The sequence below is a fragment of the Podarcis cretensis genome (assembly GCF_951804945.1).
Source record: "Podarcis cretensis genome assembly, chromosome: 4".
NCBI classification, from domain to species: Eukaryota; Metazoa; Chordata; class Lepidosauria; order Squamata; family Lacertidae; genus Podarcis; species Podarcis cretensis.
The window spans coordinates 73,062,153-73,081,572 of record NC_137173.1 but is presented as its reverse complement, the minus strand read 5'-3'; the positions used below and the strand labels follow the sequence as shown (position 1 = coordinate 73,081,572).

The 19,420-nt window shown below is 42.6% G+C and overlaps 1 protein-coding gene across 3 annotated transcripts; it reads right to left on the bottom strand.

Moving 5' to 3' along the window:
• Positions 1–245: 245 nt before the first annotated feature.
• On the bottom strand, positions 246–19,358 carry LOC307214222 (P2Y purinoceptor 8-like). Of its 3 annotated transcripts, none has more exons than XM_079972961.1 (2): positions 19,204–19,358; positions 246–2,767 (listed from the first exon to the last, which is right to left on the bottom strand). In XM_079972961.1, exon 2 carries the CDS (start codon positions 2,698–2,700, stop codon positions 1,621–1,623), a length of 1,080 nt encoding a protein of 359 aa, XP_079829087.1. In that variant the 5' UTR covers positions 2,701–2,767; positions 19,204–19,358; the 3' UTR covers positions 246–1,620. The 3 variants fall into 3 exon arrangements, with proteins under 3 accessions (XP_079829087.1, XP_079829086.1, XP_079829088.1); XM_079972960.1 differs by lacking the exon at positions 19,204–19,358 and adding an exon at positions 8,091–8,215; XM_079972962.1 differs by lacking the exon at positions 19,204–19,358 and adding an exon at positions 5,866–5,886.
• Positions 19,359–19,420: the final 62 nt, after the last annotated feature.

Here is a 19,420-nt window from a genome sequence, read left to right as displayed (position 1 = left end):
TGGAAGTTTGGACTTTTGAAATTATCACACATACACGCGCACACTTAAAAGCAAGCAAACTTTTTCTTTGGATAACTGGCTCAGGATAATAAAGTGCAATCCTACAATGTCTTGTCTACTCAGAAATAAGTCCCATCCAGCTCATGGGAGGTTACTTCCAGCAAAGCTTGGGTAAAGGAATACAGCCTATTTTTTTCTAAGCACTTCATGTAATTAAATGAATTCTGCTTATGAAATTGACATCATTTTTTACCACAGTATATTGATTTTAATAGGAAAAACACACACCCAGAAAATCCCAACATTGTACTTTCAAAGAACTGAAAAACTTACAAAACATTCACCTTTAGTTAGGACTAGAATCTTATAAATGGCTTCAGCAACTTCTAAAATTAGCTACAGGGTTAAACTCAGCTCAGATTCACATTTTATACAACCATTTTATACAACCATGAATTATACATTGGAGGGTCCTCACACTTCTGGTTTCTAGCTCTGTTTGTTGCAATTATCATCCAGAAGATTTCTGAAAAGATTGCAGTTGTGGAATGAGCCACACCTTTACTTATTCCATCAATGAAACACTTAATATGAAATCTCAAATCTCAGTTTAAATCTCATGTAAGACTGCCTAGTGTGTCTTAATATTTTTGTTTACAGTGCCACCAAAGGTCAGTAGTGCTTGCACTCACTGACTTGTCTATGAAACAAGGAAATATACTTTATTGATCCCTCCATATTAAGCTTGAAAGTTCTGTTGACCAAATTGTCAACATTAAGTGGAAATTAAAATTGGAAATTAAAAACAATTACTCAAACTTAGAAGCAAGGCCGGAAATGATTAAAAAAAATAATAATAATTCAAGAGACAATGGAACTTGTATATTGTACACATACAAAAGTGCAGCCATTGAATGTTTCATAGTTAAGTAAGTGGGTGAAGGTGTTACTGACCTTTGGCGTCACTTTCAAGCTTAATATTAAGATCTCCATAAAGTAGATTTCCTAGATACTATAGCCACAATATGTCAAAACAGAGAGGATTGAGTTGCAAATGGCTTGACTGCCATGAGCTGAAAAGAGATGTGAAAGTGGTGAATGTTAAACATTTATTTTCAGCCAGTAAGTGAATGCCTTTTTAGAATTGGTTCCTTAGGACAGAACTCCACATTACAGCACATTTGGGCTGCCACAAAAGGCCGTAACCCTGTCTCAAACTCTACTCCAGTCCCTCATAATTTATATTACTTATCCCTTGCCATCATATCATAGTTTTTCCACCCTGGCCCCATATCACTAGGTGATGCTGAGGCAGGCACTGAAATGCATGGCATGATGACATTTCTTCACATGATTAGCTTACTGCCTTTTAAGGGAGGTTTGGGGAGAACATAATATTTGGATGGATATTTAATAAATAATAAAAATAATGCCATTTGAGGGGAGCAGCACCTTGTCTCTCCAGTAACATGTAGTTCTGCCTTTGGTGCGCAAGTCAAGGTGTTCCTTGATATCTGTACCTTCCAAAGACACCAGCAGTGGCTTCATTCAGTGACACCAGTGCTATGGTTTCATTTTACGGAGCAAAGATGGCACCCGCTTCCCATTTGAACCCCGGTGTCAAAACACACTTTCACTTCTTTGCAAACATGGTCTATGTTCCGCCACCCCTTCCGCGTGTCCACTTGACATTGATCTTGCCGACGTCGTCCTGGCAGAGAACATGCTTTCCCTTCTACTTTCCCAGCTTTCCGTCAGAGGTACCTTCTTGCCGATCACCTGCATGAATGTTTGATAGAACTCCTTGGATGCAAAGTAGTAAATGAATGGATCGATGCAGTTGTTGAGGCAGCTGAGGCACAAGGTGAGTTTGTAAATGTAGTAGTAGCCTTCCTGTTTACGGAGGCGGCTGATGATGTGCACCAGCAGGACAAAGTTGTTGGGAGCAAAACAAATGATGAACACCAAGACGACTATGGTGGCCAAGTAGATAGATCGGTTCTTCTGCCCATTGCCATATTTCTTAGAGGCCTGGATCAGCTTCCGAATAATGCTAAAGTAACAGATTATGGTCACTATAAATGGGAGCAAGAAGAAGAAGAAGAAGGGCAGTAAAAGGAAAGCTGCCCATGCCCCAATACTAGGAAGCATTTTCCACTTAAGCACATCGAAGCATGTGATAATGTTCAGTTCTTTCACTTCGAAAGTCAGGTCTTCTGCTTCTAATGGCCATAGGGCTAACAGAACAAGAAACCACATTCCAAGGCAGCAGGCAATCGCGTATCTCTTTCTTCTCCATTTCTGGGACGTCATTGGTTTTACCACTCCCAAGTATCGCTCCAAACTGATGCAGGTCATAGTGATTATGGAGCAATACATGTTTGCGTAAAACATCACCGTGACGAAGCTGCACGTGCGCCTGCCGAAAGTCCAGTTGTTCCCACTATAGTGATATATAATTTGGAAGGGGAAACAGGAAGCCAGCGCAAGATCGGTGATGCTAAGATTAATCATGAAGATGACCGAGGTGGTTCTGGGCTTGATGTGGAAGAAGAGTATCCAGAGGGAGAAAACATTTCCAGGGATGCTGATGATTGCTGTCAGGGAGTACACAACTGGCAAGGCAACCATGATGACTTGGTTCTGGAGCATGTTAATGGTTGCGTTGTCCAGAGTTGAATTGGTACTATTTAAATGCATTTCGTATGATGGGCTTGTTGGCGCTTGAGGCTCTGCAGAATTCTGTCATGTGACTGAGGTCTGCAACCTAGGGTGGAGAAGAGATAAGTGAAAACAACATGTAGCAACAATTCACATCGACTTTCCAGCTTCCTTTATGGCTAAATCCATTTCCAGCTATATAAAATCACCACCACCACCAAGTTGCCCTTATATCTTACTATTATGCAATACTGTGATATCTTCAGATTGTTGAGTAAAAAATACTTACATGATTCTTATACCTGATGCTGCTGTCATAAGTAAAATGCAAAAGCAAGTTGCTCCTGCTATGAACATAATACAAACACAAGCAGTGCAAAAATGCAATATTGCATCAATAGGCACACCCTGAGATTATATTGGATGATATAAAAATAATTGCTTTTATTATAATTATTTTCTACTTAATAATACATCAGTTCGGTAGCACGGAGGGGCTGATCAGTGTATACTCAAAGGGTTGGATGCCATGAGCTGGCCTGTCCACTGCAATGAATGGGAAAGATGTTTCGGGGGGAGGTAGGACTCTCTGTGTGTATTTCAGTAGGAATTAAAACCCTCAAGAGATTGAAAGCTTTCACTTAATTATTTAAGACTTAATTAAGAATTCTCCTTTTGATGAGAAAATTCTGCACGCAGGGTACCACAGGTAGAGAAGGCGCTCTCCCCAGGTACTGCCCACATCCCCTCAAACGATGGCAGAATGCCATGGCTCAGCCATGCCCAGATCTCAAAACCTGAGGTTTCATTCTGCAGATAAAGAGCAAGGAGTGCAGGGCCTCCCAGCAGAGCTTTGCACTGCCAGTGCCCTGAGGAGCCATCAGATCTCGGCGTCCCCAGGACTAGAGATCTCCACACTAGTTGTCTGGGCCCCTAGCCAACTCTCAGATACTTCCATGTACTGCCTCTTCCTTCCAAACAGCTCATGTACAGCTAAGCAGGCACTGGGTGGCTGCCTGTTCCATCTACTTGTGCAGCCCTGGGGGAGTATGGGTGGGTCTGTCTGGATCGGAAGTCTCCTTTCCTCTCATTCTGAGCTGCTTCACTGCTGAAGCAAGAGCAATATAGGGGCATTTGATGTGAGAGAGTTTCTCAGATGCACAGGTCCCAAGTCTATGAGCGTGTCTAAAGGTAGTGTCAGACCAGAACCACCCCCTCTTGTACCCTCATACCTAGATGGCTCAGTTTGGGGTGAGGATTTATTGTGGGTAGAGTAGACATTTTTAAAAGTTACTAAATCATTATTTTTAACCTACGGTTTGAATAAAACATCCAATTTAGGAAACTGAGAAGTTCCACCATTTAGGAAGCTCAGACGTTTTGGCATACGTGGCCCCAAATCCTTAATGTTTCTCTGTTAAACCGGTCCAGTTTCAGTGGAACTAGAACCAACCAGGTTGACAAAGGTACATTTTCACCAACATTTGTAAAGAATTTGGGGCTGATCTGCCCGTAATGAAAGACTTGTTGGGTTCCCAGCAATTTACTATATTATTGTCACTACCACCACCACAGAATGACAGGACTGGAAAGGGTCCATCAGTTAAGCAGACTTTGTTGCGGTTTCTTTGCATTGGTCAAGTGACAGATTGCTTCCTTTCTTCACGTAACCAATACTGAAGATGGCAGCGATTATAACCATACACCATTTATTGCCAAAACAGAAAGGTCAACCTCAGAGATTAAGCCAAAGATGTAAAAGGCAGAGATTTCCGCCCCATATATCTGACTTCACATGACATCTGTGTGTTGACAAATGCAAAGTAAATTAAACTGACCAAAAAATAACCTCACAGCTACTGATTAAGTAATGAAATCTTCAAACCACAGTGCGGATCTTTTGATGAAAAGCATCATATCATTGTGCTACAACTTGAGTCATGCACAAGCGCATTTTATTAGAAAGGATTAAATGCTAAATATTAAACATTATATAGCTAATGGAGTGACCAGAACTGTCATTCTGGACTCAGGGTGTGAGCACACTGTTGATATTTACTGAGATACTATGCCATCATCGTACTGAAATTAAATGTATTGGCTTTTGAGCTTAGAAAGGAGACAACTAATTCAGTGCACCCGCTCCAAGACCTACTCAAGAGGAGGTGCACCAGCTTGCTGCTTGGAACAGGTCAAGGGATGCTTCTTTGATGAAAATGCTCGCTGCTTGAAATAGCAGGCAGCTTTTTGCAAGAAGCAGGTAAATACCTGAACCTTCCACACCAGGTTGCAGGCTGGAGAGCCTACGCTAGTGGTGAAAAGTCGCTTCATCTTGCTGCTTCATTCTGCAAAGGAACACTTTAAAGTAAAGTAATGCAGAGGGGTGGGGCAAGCTTCCTGTACTGTTATCATACATAACTTTTAACAGTTGTATAGAAGGGAAGAATTGGAAGGTTCCTTTTTCTGCGTCCCTCAAATGATAAGCAAGCTACACATGCCAACATTTGCAGCTTATCATTTAGGGCAGGGGTCACTAAGCTGCTGCCCATATAGATTTCACTGCTGCCCCTTGGCTCAAGGCTGTTTCTTTTTTTAAATAAGTAAGTCTCTAGGTTTTCTAAAAAGAAAGTTATGTGGCAAAATGGGCAGGTACCTTCTAAGCGATTTCTGTGAAATGAGAGGGAGTGTGGTTTAGCCACGTTGTGTATTTTTCCCTGGTACTGAGAAATGCTCTCTGTTGCTTTTAGGCAACAGCAATGTGTGTGTGTGTGTGTGTGTGTGTGTGTGTGTGTGTGTGATTGTATGTGTTATGTGAAATATGGTGTCATCTCCTCCAGGCAGAGGGCCTTCTCGGTAGTGGAACGCCCTCCCATCAGATGTCAAGGAAATAAGCAACTATCTGACTTTTAGAAGACATCTGAAGGCAGCCCTGTCAAGGGAAGTTTTTAATGTTTGATGTTTTATTGAGTTTTTAATATTCTCTTGGGAGCCGCCCACAGTGTCTGGGGAAACCCAGTCAGATGGGTGGGGTATAAATAATAAAATTATTATTATTATTATTATTATTAGTCAGGACCAGCAGGACATAGCTGTCTTACCATGGATGGCGGTAGTGGCTGCCTCTCTAGTTTTGTGTTTTGCCACACGCACCAGCTATTTTGTGACAGCAGCCCAGCACTTTCTCAAAATTCAGAATGTGCTCACTGGTCCAGAAAGATAGGCAACCTCTGATTTATGGGCTCCAAAAGTGAGACCTTCCAGATTGCTCCTCTTCTATGCAAATATTCAGAGTACAGGAGGCAGCTTGCTCTGTTGCAGATGCTCACTGTGAAATCACATCCCTCGCAATGCCTCTTAGACATCACAAGGCCCATTCTGCGGAAATTATTGCCTCTTTGATGTGATGCTGCCTTCCCCACAACAAAGCCCAGAAGTGGGGTCCTAGGCATAGGCACCGCCCTGAACCAGGTGCTGAGACTTGCACCAGCTATTTCTGGTGTGCCATTCTAAGACATAACACACTCTGTGCTTTTGTCTCATATCTATTCGTGCTGCTTGAGAGAAACCAGGTTAACAAATGAAGTATAGCACTTGCATGTAGGGAGGGGGGAGAGAGAGATGTGAAAGGAAGCTTGGATGTGGTTTCCTCTGTTGGACCACGCCTTAACATATGACCCTGCTGCTGCCAGTTCTGCAAATACACCTGATTGGTATATCCGCTGCTCTTTCAGACAGTAATTGGCAATATGAAAATGGTAAGTCTAGGGTGGAATCTACACACATATAGAAACCATTCTGAAAATGCTTCTTTAAAAAATGTTTTTTAAACTACATTGAATTTTCCATAAGGCTCACCATCACCATGTAATATCACATTGTATATTGCACTTAAAATACACTTAAAATGTTTTATTTGCAGCTATATAGATGAGTCCTAGAACAGTTGTGGATTTATTTATGAAATTGCTTGTGGATTAAGAAGGTCTGTGCCAGCACAAGATTTTCTAAAGGCTGAAGTACTTTTTCACTGAAATATGTTAATGTTTCAAACATAGCTGACAACAAGATGTTGGCTTGTTGGTTTCCCTGTTAAAAGTACTTTGACACATTCTTAGAAAAAAATGTGAAGAGATTCAAAACCTTCATTTACAGGGGAAACATTTTGTTCTGTTATTTGCATGATTAATTCATTTTATTTATGAGAAACCATAATGTGTCTCTCAGAGAAAAACAGGGCAAAAGAAAACACCCAGATAGAAGGCTTTGTGTATATACAAGACAGAATCTCAGAATTGTAGCGTTGGAAGAGACCACGAGGGTTATCTAGTCCAAACCCCTGCAATGCAGGAATCTTTAGATAGAACAGTGTTTTGCTTTTTAAAATAATAGTGCTTTGGATTTTGAAGCAAGGCATCTAAGTCCAAGACCTTGGAAGTAGCCGGTGACTGTCAGAAAAAGAAGAAGCAGTCATAGGCCACCCCTTACCCAAGAGTAAGCTATATCTATCACATTCCCCGACTGAAGTTGAATTCTGAAGACCAGAACTGGTGGCCAAAGACCTTTCCTTTTGTGCAATACTTTGCTGGGTCCAACAGATGAATGAGTGAAGTAGCAATCAGGCAAGAAAGTGAAAGGATATGAGGGAGGAGAACTGCAGCTGAAATAATTGTCCTTCTCAAGATGGTCCTCACACACATAGACGGATGCATTTCACGATATTCATTTCACACATGCATCCGCCATGCAGATTGCTTAAGAGAGATAGCTATGCCCTTTTTACAACAGCAACCAGTCCACCAATCACCACTGTCACCTCAATCTTATTTGCATGTTTAGCAACTAACTGCCCACTAAGGGCAGGTGCAAAAGCTGTCATCCTTAATAGACCTAGAAGCAAAGAAGAAGAAGAAGAAGAGTTTGGATTTGATATCCCGCTTTATCACTACCCGAAGGAATCTCAAAGCGGCTAACATTCTCCTTTCCCTTCCTCCCCCACAACAAACACTCTGTGAGGTGAGTGAGGCTGAGAGACTTCAGAGAAGTATGACTGGCCCAAGGTCACCCAGCAGCTGCATATGGAGGAACAGGGAATCAAACCTGGTTCACCAGATTACGAGTCCACCGTTCTTAACCACTACACCACAAAGGGCCAAGAATGAGTGCGGGCATAAAGATGCGAACATCTATTACCTGAGAAATAATTGGATGACAATGCAGGGCTTTTGAAGAACAAGGAGATGTTCTCTTTAGTTGAATAGTACTGAAAGGGGAAAGGGAAGAAGGCAGCTGAAATAAGGGTGCATATCAAGCCGCAGACAGAGGCAAGAATCCCAAGGGGATTTACGGGAAGTAAATGGGTCAAAGGAAAGAAAGAGGATGCAAAACAATTTTTTTTTGGGGGGGGGGGGAATCTGGGCCTGTGCACTCACCCACGTATTCAGCTGCAGTCCATCATGCTGGCCTCATTTCCATCCACATTCCCACCATTTGGTGGGCATCTCACTAGCACATGGCAGTACACTTAATGAAACATTTAGGCTAGCGCGACAGGAAATATTTCTACAGGGTCATGTGCATCACAAGATAAAGGGAGTGTTTTTGACTGCTGATGTTTTTGACTTCCTTTTTTCATAGATTATATCATGTGCAAACTGTCTGGTGCACAGTTTTAAAAACAAACTGAGAAACATCTGTCCAGGCATGCGAGACACTGATTGTTATTATTATTATTTGCTCACACAGATTGAGGGCACAAAAATGGCTGCCATGGAAAGGGAGAGTCAGGTCAAGTCAACAACCAAAGTTCTCAAAGGAGAACTTACTATAGATGCAATAGATGCTGGGAGAGGGGGAGGCATGGGCATGCAAAATAAGAGGGAGAAGCGGCTTCAGAAATGGGGTTTGGGAGGTGAAGAGCGAGCTTAGTAGTTGCAAGCTTAGAGTGGGAAGAGAAATCTGTGGGACATTAATGGGGGGCAGGGGGGTTGATGAGTGGAGCCAGCAGGGGTGAATCCCCTAGTTATTGTTATTGATTTATTGCATTTCTCTCCTGCCCATCCTCCCAAAGGGGTCCCAAGCAGCAAATGTTTTTGATGAAAGGTGCAAAAGAAGATTTGCATGAGCCTGGCTGTTTCTGAATGTGGTACACGAAAGGATGCAAAAGCAACAGGTGCCAAAGTGACAGCATGCACGTGCTGTTCAGGACTAAAATAACCTGGTCGTTGCACCAAATTGTCATCAAGAAAGTTCAGAAGCCATTTCACTGCAGAACCTCAAATAACTATGCAAATAACACTTCTGGCAAACAACACACTTCTGGGAACACCGAATAAGCCGCTAAAAGCTACTGAGGACAAGGTGCACTCAGATTGGTGCGAATGAAGTTGCTCTGTTCTAGGATTCTGACTAAGGATATATGAATATGTCAATTTGAGTTTCTCACTCTGCCAATCTTAATTTCAGTTTCGCGCATTCCTGCACCGGCTTGCAATTTATTTATTTATTTTAACTAGTTAATGTGAAAAATTGTTGGCGTTTTAGTGCAAACATCTCACATTATGCACATTGTTTTGCAAGAAACTTCTCTAATATAATATGCTTTATATATTGTTCACACAGATATATGTATTTTTGTGCACGTTATTTGATTGGCGAACTGCATCACAAAGTTTGGAGAAGTGTGAATTTCAAAAGATAGCTGTGTTTCGGTTCACATATCGTTTTGGGAAGTGCATTATTAGTTAGGTTCATATTGAAATTCAAACTAAACCAAGTTTCTCGCCCATCCCTAGTTCTGACCCAATGCAAAAATTATAGACTGAGATTGAGATGAGGCAAGGCTTTCAGAATTCAGTGGCATCCTGGGCAGCTTCACGAAGGGTTCAGGCTGAAAACTCCATAAAATAGGGCTGGCCACTGCGGTGGCTCCCCTAGCTTGTTGATTCAATTCCATAACCCCTGACTATTGCTGAGAATTCTTGGGGGGCCCTGTTCCTATCCCAGAGCTGCAATTCTCAGAGTTCCCTGTGAAGAGAGATTGATTGCTAAACCACTCTGAGAATTATAGCTATGGGAGGGGAAAAACAAGCCTGCTCACAACTCTCAGCACCTTTAACAAACTATGAGATAGCTCAGTCAGTAGAGCAGGAAACTCTTAATATCAGGATCGTTGGTTCGAGCCCCGCGTTGGGCAAAAGATTCCTGCATTACAATTCTATGAATCTACACAGTTCCTAGAATGCTTTGGGGGAAGTCATGGCTGTTTAAAGTGGCATTGCAGGTCTTTAAATGTTGGTGTGAATGTGGCCTAGGATTGTTTTTTACTCGGCGACCGAATGCATGCACTTGCGTTCTGGTGTCTTTATTCGATCTGGCTATACCGTATTTTTCCGTGTATTGGACGAGGTTTTTTGACACAAAAATCATGTCAAAAAACTGGGGTCGTCCAATACACAGATAGTGGCATGGGGGGGGGGAGCTGCTGCTGCGCACAGGGAGCGATCTGGGGGCACTGGCTACTGGCACACAGCTTCTCCTGATGCCGCAGCAAGCAGGGAGCGATCTGGGGGCGCTGGCTGGAGGTGCACAGCTTCCCCCGATGCCGCTGCGTGAGAGAAACACTCCCTTCCTGCGCGCAGGAAATTATCTAGGAAGTGTTTCCTGCTTGCAGCTGCGTGGGGGGAGAGGCTCAACAACTTCGGGCCATCTCCCCTCATTTTCTTAAAAGTGAGTTCCCCAAAATAGGGGAGGTCTTATACACGGGGGGGGGGGTGGTGGTGGAAAAGTACGGTATATATTTACAAGCAAACTATTTCCATTGTAAAGGGGTTGGCAGGGTTGAGCGGACAGGAAAACCATATAACCTACGCTGTCTACTGAAAAGTGGCAGACTTTTCCTTTAGCAAAAGTCATTTGTTGAAAACGGGACATTGTGGTCAGGCTTGGTGTTACCACATAGAAGGTAAAATACTGCCAAATGCAGGGCGTGGAAATGCTTTTTGAGTGCATTTTGCATTTTAACCCTTTGTCAGAATTGGCATCACCACCCTAAAGGCTTTGAGACTTCCTGCGGGTGAAAAGGCTAGAGGTACTTAGGCTGGACTTAGTGTAGCTCCATTTAAGGGAGTATTATATTATACAGGCAATGAGACAGGGCAACAGTATAGCAGAATCACTATGCTAACACTAGAGAAATGAAAAGGATTAGATCAGGATTAGACCCATCACTTGGAGGAAACCATAGTCACGTTTCGCTTGTGTTTTCTTCAGAACGTGTCCATAAGCACATACTCTGAGGAGACAGAAATAAGAATTGTGTTTGCTCCAGTGCTTCTTCCTAGAATTTTCTCTCTGTAATACCGTGATCTAGTTTTCTATGTCCCTTTCGCTTCTTGTATATACATTGATCCATATACAAAAAAATGGGGGGGGGGGGATAGTTCAGACCCTCCAAGTGCCCCTGTTTTCCAGGGACAGTTCCAGATTTACAGAAGCTGTCCCGGTTTCTGATTTGATCCCTAAATGTCCCGCTTTTCCTTAGTACGTCTATTTTCATCAAAGAAATGTTGGAGGGCATGGAGTTAACCAGCCAATATGTCAACTGAAGGTAGCCCTGTATAGGGAAGGTTTTTAAAAATGTTTTATTATGTTTTTATATATGTTGGAAGCTGCCCAGAACAGATGAACATATGGATGAATGTAATGCTGGGGAAAAGGAAGGTGAGATGCTTGGAGGACTGGCTGGAAAACAGGCCAAATTAGATTCTAGCCTGATGGATCTGGAATTTCAGTGGCAATAAATCAAACGGACTAAGGACTTTTCCAGCCCGATCCCTATGTATACAAAGAGCTTGTGCCCCTTGTGAAAGAGCCTGCACTCTACAGCCTTGCAGTGAGGCAGGCCACAGAATATGGACTCATCTACACAACTGCAAATAAAACATTTTAAATGTGTTGTAAAGTGGAATATACAAATGCAACACTGGATGGGACAATGCAAAATTCAATGCATTCAAAATGCAAAATTCAAAATGCAAAATTCAATGCATTTTTCAAAATGGTTTTTTAAAAGCATTTTCACAGTGTTTTTATATGTGTGTGTAGATTCTACCTAACTCTATGATGTGCAGGAGGGCCTCCCTTTCCTGGTAATGGCGATAACATTCCACTGTGCCCAGCTGAGGGATAGTGGAGTAGGGGCTTCACATACTTCTTTGTGGGCCACTCTCTGTAAGTAAAATGAAGCAGATAAACAGCTTCTTCCCTCAACCATTTCTCTGTTCAAAATCAACCTCAACCCTTCCTTCCTTCCTTCCTTCCTTCCTTCCTTCCTTCCTTCCTTCCTTGAATCAGGGCTCTGAACAAAATGAAGGTAAATAGCTCCTGCATTACTGAAAGTTTTCATCCAGGGGCAGCAATTACTCCTGGTTCGCCAATATGACTACGTATATAACTATATTGCAAAAGAAAGAATGCTAGCGGGAATGAGTGAGCCAACAACCATCTTTCTGGCAACATTATTATTGAGAAATTTCCATACCCCACTTCCTAATTGCCCGAAAAATATACAATAGACAAACACACAGAGAGATCATGCTTAATTGTCACCTACATTGAAAGCAGTCCTCCCCCCAAAAAAATCCTGGACTGTAGTTAACCCCTAAGAGAGCTACAATTCCCAGCTTCCTTAACAAACTACAGTTCCCAGGAGAAACCATGTGCTTTAAATGTGTTGTATGTACACAACCTCAAAAAGCCTCTCCTTTGATTGCCATCAGAGAAGAAAGATAAGATCACTTCCAGACTTACTGTTTATGAGCAATTATCCAGATTTATTTTTTTTTAGACAAACGTTTGTGGGGAGAGATTAAATACCACAGACATTCATTTTGATTGATTTGCAAGGAGGCTATACGATATTTCATCAAGCATAGCCAGTACGTTTTCCTGTCACTTTCTTTACTGCAAAAAGGTCACAGTGTGAGGAGCAAGAGCACCAAATCAACTTTCATTGCGGAACCAGAATGTACCGGCACGTTTCTGGATCCCACCCCAAAATAGGGATGATCTGGAGTCATGTGTTCTAAAAATAAAAACCTTCAATTTTGATGCATATATAGCAGCTGCCACAGAACGGCCATCTTTGCAGCCTGTGGCATTTGCCTTTGTGCAGTGGACAATGGCTGATTTCCTCCGCGGCACTGTAAGACCTCACCTTTGAGGCCCAGAGCCATCATGCAGAGGATCGCCTGATCTGCTGGTGGCAGCTCTGCACACAAACAACTTGCCACGTGGGAGCCGTCACCTTGCAGAGTGATTTGAAAACAGTGTGGCAGCTGCGCGGGCGCTGCTCGCTCTTGAATGCTGGGGTGTGTTGTAAAGCTGTGAAGCAGAAGCCATGAGCAATGAGGAAGTGGTTGCAATGATTTGTATCAAAGTGCAGCACACACTGGAGGGTGCACGGCTAAAACCTGTATACAAACTGGAGTGGAAACTTGAAAGTAACCTTTAAACCCTGTTTTGCTAACAAACGGATATGCTAAATAAATATGGCTGTAAACTAAAGAGAGAGAGTCCCTTATCAGAGTCCCTACTCAGAGTAGACCCATTGAAATTAGTGGACTTAAGTACATGTATTTCAGTGGGTCTGCTCTGAGTATTAATTAGTTGGCTGTTACCTGATACACGTCAACTCAGAGGCATATGTAAGCTAAACGTGTAAGCTAAACAAGCTACAGCTTAGAGCCCCACTCTCTTGGGGGCCCCAAAAAAATTTAAGAGGAAAAAAACCTGGATGTACATTTCCAAAATATAAGATAAAAAACAAATAAAATAAAAACTGCATACAGCAACAGTGTTTTGTTTTGTGTTGTGTCGGCTCCTATGATGTAAGTAATGGGATCCGCCTGCTAGCCTGCTACTTGAAATATTTGCTCATTTCTCTATATAGGGTGCCTACATTCTGCATGGACTGGTTGCATGGCAACATGTGCAAATGGCTTTAGATACCTATTATGGACCTATTAGCTCCATAAATTACCATATAGCATATATTCAACACAAAAAACAGCGACAATTTGTTGTTGACAAAGGACAGCTGGACATATAAAGGGCCCAATTACCTTCAGTAGCTTAGGGCCTCATCAAATCAAAATCCGGCTCTGGGCATATGCAATTTTGTTGAATGGGGCTTATCTGGATTGAGCTTCGGTTTATTGGCTCTCACCCAGTCCATGACCGAGGCAATACTGAACATCCACTGCCACACCTGCAGATGTAAATGAGAAGTAGAGCTGTGTATCCTCAGCATACACAGCTGGCAACGTGCTCCAAAACTCTGGATAACTGCCCCCAGAGCAATAAATCAGCTGCCTCAGAAGGATAAATCAAGGCTGTAATTAAGTACAGAATGGGTGGATATCTATTTAGCCTTTTCATCTCAAGTGGAAATTCTGAGGCTGGTCTTGGATTGGGCCTTGGATTGGAACTCCAAGGGTTCAAAAGTGACCCTCAGAACTCTGTAGACTACTCTTCTCACTGTCTATGCTCCCCACCTTCCTCAGGTGCCTTTGCTTGTGTCATTTAACTGTCATAATGCCTCTTGCTTACCTGGTTGGAAGATGGAGAGATGCATGGTGTGGGTAGGATACCTCTGATTTTGGCATGGGCAGAATGCAGCCTACAGTACAAAGATAAGAACCACATCTATAGCGGTGGCCTCCACGGCTTCTGCCTCTAGTCCCACCTTTTACCGGTAGGCAGTCCCTAGAAGGTTATCTGTAAGGGCTGAAAAGGGTTCCCCACCCATGCAAGACCAAGCCTTTAACTCAGGCTTCCTCAACCTTGGCCCTCCAGATGTTTTTGGCCTACAACTCCCATGATCCCTAGCTAGCAGCACCAGTGGTCAGGGATGGTGGGAATTGTAGTAGAAGAAGAAGAAGAAGAGTTTGGATTTGATATTCCGCTTTATCACTACCTGAAGGAGTCTCAAAGTGGCTAACATTCTCCTTTCCCTTCCTGCCCCACAACAAACACTCTGTGAAGTGAGTGGGGCTGAGAGACTTCAAAGAAGTGTGACGGGCCCAAGGTCACCCAGCAGCTGCATGTGGAGGAACGGGGACGCGAACCCGGTTCCCCAGATTACGAGTCTACCACTCTTAACCACTACACCACACTGGCTCCAGATGTTTTGTAGTCTCAAAACATCTGGAGGGCCGAGGTTGAGGAAGCCTGCTTTAACTTGAACCAAATAAGCTTTGCAAATTCATTAGTGTTTCTATAAAGAGTAAACTTGGGGAAAGGTGATTTCCATTTAAACCTTACAATTTGGCAATATGGAGTGTCAGGCAGTTTGCAGATTGCGTACATGCATGCAAAGCATTCTTGCCTGTGGATATCTCTTTTATCTATAACACCCTTGAATGCTGAAGGCTGTGCTAGCTGTTGAGATCTGCGAACTAACGGGTAGTTTCTAGAGCTTGCTCGTGCCAACGAGCAACTTCAGTGAGTGGGGTAGAGCTTGAAGTAACATGTGAATTAGCTCTGAAGTGACCAGTTCTCTACCAACCAGCTCCTCCCTTGTTGTTACCAATCATTTTGCCGGGGGGGGGGGAGAAGAAGCTGGCAGAGGGGTGCTGCACCACCAGCTTTTCTTTCTGATGGTAAGTAGAGAAAAATCAGTACTGACATTTATTAATGACAAGAAACCCCTTACGGACTTTCTGCGCAATAAGGAAAAAGAACTTGTGGTATCAGAGTTTGAAGACTATGGGGGGAAAGGTTGGTTTATGGAAAGCAGAAGAGTTGGATGTTATTGTGGAATAAGAATTTTATACAGGTTTTTAAAGCTGATAGGAAAAAACCCTGCTGATTCTCCATCTTTTTCCTTCTCCTTTTTATCTATTTTATTTTAATTCTTATCTTAAAAATGCTTGATATTTGATGTTTATTTCCGTATACTGATTTTTCTTCTTTCTTTCAAGCTGATAACAATTCAAAATGGCAAAGCTTTTCTTTCTGATGGTTTCCAACACAACAAGGGGCAGTTAAGTCTGAAAACACCTTTTTTGCCACATGCACTTTGCAACAAGGACAAGATAGAACGAAGGCTTTGGGTCACTTGTCCTGCACCCATAAATGAGTTAATACTTCTGAAAAAGTGGGTGGGGCTATCCTTAGCATGGTGATCATTCTTTCTACTGGGTGATATAGACCTTAGTTAGAGGAGTGTTCCCTTCATATACACAAATATTGCTGGATGCATTGATGATACAGGAAAGCCGTTCCTGTAGAATACTTTTGTTGCAGTTTGCACAGTCATAACTAACATTCTTACCCTTGCTGCCTACTCGAATAAACCCCTCTCTTGCCACTTATTGTGAAAGACAGTCACATGGTTAGATCGACATGCATGGCTCCTGAAGCACATAGAATACCATGCTGCAGCAGGGCTGCTGCTGCCTTTTCTCTCACATTTCAAGTCAAATCTATCAAATTTGCCCTGACTGAACCGCAACCATCCTTCAAAATCCACACTGATTTACCAAAATCTATATATTCAGGGGAAATGTGCATAAAAATGAAGAAATCAGTGAAAATTACATAGAACGGTGCATTATATCAGGAGAAATGGCTTGCAGAAATCTATACATTCATCAAAACTGCATACAAAATTGTGTTTATTGGGAGAAATAGACACTAAAATGCTGAGCTTTTGAAAAAAAAAATGCTAAGAACTATGGAGAACTGAATTTCATATTGGAAAAATGAGAAACCAAGAAAACAAAAATGATACTAGTTGCAGTATAAGGCAATCAGACTGTGTATGGTGTAGCACAAATATATTACCTGCATTGTTCTTCCCATCTGTATTGCTCCTGTGTGTACCATAGTAGGCTTGCATGCACAGAAGGAATGTGCAATATTCACACCTATATACCAGTGAATATTGCAGGAGATTTATTGGTGGGGATATCCTCACTACAGGAAGGTCAAGTCACACGATTCCTGGTGAACGAAGTATTCTCTTCTTTTGTATCCACTTGTGTGAACTGATGGTGCAAACATGGTCTCAGACTATACTTATGATCTTTCCCCTGGGTGACTACTCCAACTTCAGCTGCCTGGAAGTTTATTCTGATTACTAGTATGTGGTTTCCTACAGCTGTACTTTGCTTATCCAAACCCAAACTTTCCTTTTTTTCATTCATGAAACTATGTATATGGTAAATCACGGTCTTCCCACAAAATGCATTGCACCTGGTGCTTTTGTGTTTTGCAAGAATATACCAGCCAACATTATAATGGGGGTGGGGGATGGCGGCAACACTAAAATGCTATTTGAGGTCCTCTACAAATAAATTGCAGGAGATGGCAAAGATATTTACACCATACTCAAGTACTGCAAGTATTTGTTTTGTAGTGAAACCCCAAAGGTAACTATGTACTAATACAGAGGTTTTAATCCTTTTTGGGTCCATGGCTGCCTTGACCAACTACATTCTTTCTGCAGCCCAGGAGCCCAGTTATGTTATGTTATGCAGAGTTGGCAGCCCCTCACCCCTTTTCAACCACCCTCCCTTGTGGAGTGTTCCCTCAGCCTCTCCTCTCCTCTCCTCTCCTCTCCTCTCCTCTCCTCTCCTCTCCTCTCCTCTCCTTGGGAGTCCTCTGGACAGTCACAGCTGCTGCCCCTGATCTCTGAGCTGCCCCACCCCACCCCAAAGAGAGGTGCCTCCTCAAAATGCCCCACAGGGGTCTGAGAAGCACCCCCAGACCAGCTCCAGAGGCTGGAGGTTTGGAGAAAGAAAGAAAGAAAGAAAGAAAGAAAGAAAGAAAGAAAGAAAGAAAACCACTGTACAACCTATAACAGACTTCCTCAACCTTGGCCCTCCAGATGTTTTGAGACTACAATTCCCACCATCCCTGACCACTGGTCCTGCTAGCTAGGGATCATGTGAGTTGTAAGTCAAAAACATCTGGAGGGCCGAGGTTGAGGAAGCCTGATCTATAAGATATACATATATGTGCAGCATATATATAATGTGCATCAAGGATGTGCCTAAACACCAGTCAGTATGCACATGTACCAGATATAGCAGAGAAGGTATACATATATCATGAGAAGTCAATTAAAAACTATTGCATGTATCCAACTAGCCGAAGAGTACATGGGTTTAATCTTGTCAGATTTCTATCTCATCATTACTTAAAGAAGCCTATTTTACCTGCATAACAACACAATATGGTTGGTTAGTTTGAGTGACTGGCCCCAAATCAACCAGTGAGCTTCATGCCTGAGTGTGGGGTACCAGGTCTCCCTAACTTCAACCACTACGTACAGAATGGATTAAAGAACTAATAATAAAAATAACATTAAAGGCAGATAAGCAGATTGGCTAATTCCAAAATGGTACACAGATGGTGAAGTGGACTTAGAGGAGCACTAAAGACCGTAAAAACTTTCCTGTACCTGATATTTTCCATAGGTCAGCAATTGGCAATTATTTTACAATTAAGAGGATAGACCAGAGTTGTCTGTAAAAGCCGCTTTCGACAAACTGTTTTAGCCTATGTAAGAGACAATAAGCACAGTTTGCTTTTATGCACTGTGATTTTAAAAATTGCGGTTGAATTCTGCAAGCAGCCAAGTTCTGCTTTCGTGGTGATTAAAAGACTGAAAATGTTGCTTTCCTGATAAAGATACATACTAATAATTCTTAAAGGACGCAGGTGGCGCTGTGGGTAAAAGCCTCAGTGCCTAGGGCTTGCTGATCGAAAGGTCGGTGGTTCGAATCCCTGCGGCGGGGTGCGCTCCCGTCGTTTGGTCCCAGCGCCTGCCAACCTAGCAGTTCGAAAGCACCCCCGGGTGCAAGTAGATAAATAGGGACCGCTTACTAGTGGGAAGGTAAACGGCGTTTCCGTGTGCGGCTCTGGCTCGCCAGAGCAGCGATGTCGCGCTGGCCACGTGACCCGGAAGTGTCTCCGGACAGCGCTGGCCCCTGGCCTCTTGAGTGAGATGGGCGCACCAACCCCAGAGTCTGGCAAGACTGGCCCGTACGGGCAGGGGTACCTATACCTATACCTATAATAATTCTTAAAGGGGTTATGCAAAATGATTGTCTCCCACACTCTTTCCCTGCTAGAACAGCAGTTTCAAAATTGCTACAAATCATTACTTCATTTGTTTGCCTGTCTCAAGTACAGAAACGTTTATTAAATCATTTGTGTTTTAAATGCAATACAACTTTTCTTTAACATAGTCAGCTTATACACAACTAATTTAATTTTAACAGCAGTTCCTAATTTAATCTTAATAATACTTGTGGCTGTTTAATAACACAGTTCCTTTCCCTGAGTTAGTTGCTGATTGCGAGCTGTTAAGCAAGTTGCTTTGATAGCAATGTGCAATTGGTTAAGCCATCAGTGATGGTCTTATCGGTAGACATGACATAATTCACTGCAAGAAAACTTAGGATCAAACAAGGGACATGAAAAATCACACGTATCTCATAGAATGTAGGTTTTAGATGACAAAGTAGCACTTACCTGCTTTGGTGTGTAGTTCATAGCATGCAAGAGCCACATGTGATGGGATGGGAAGTAAGTGAGAAGATGTTGTTTTGGCAGCACCCCGCAGCTCAGGAAATGACCATACATACATATATATTTTGCAACGGTTAACTGTTTCCTCACTTGTGTGCTGATCACAGATAACTCATGAGACCCCAGTCTGTTTAGCTAGTTATCAAACAGGACCTCTCCT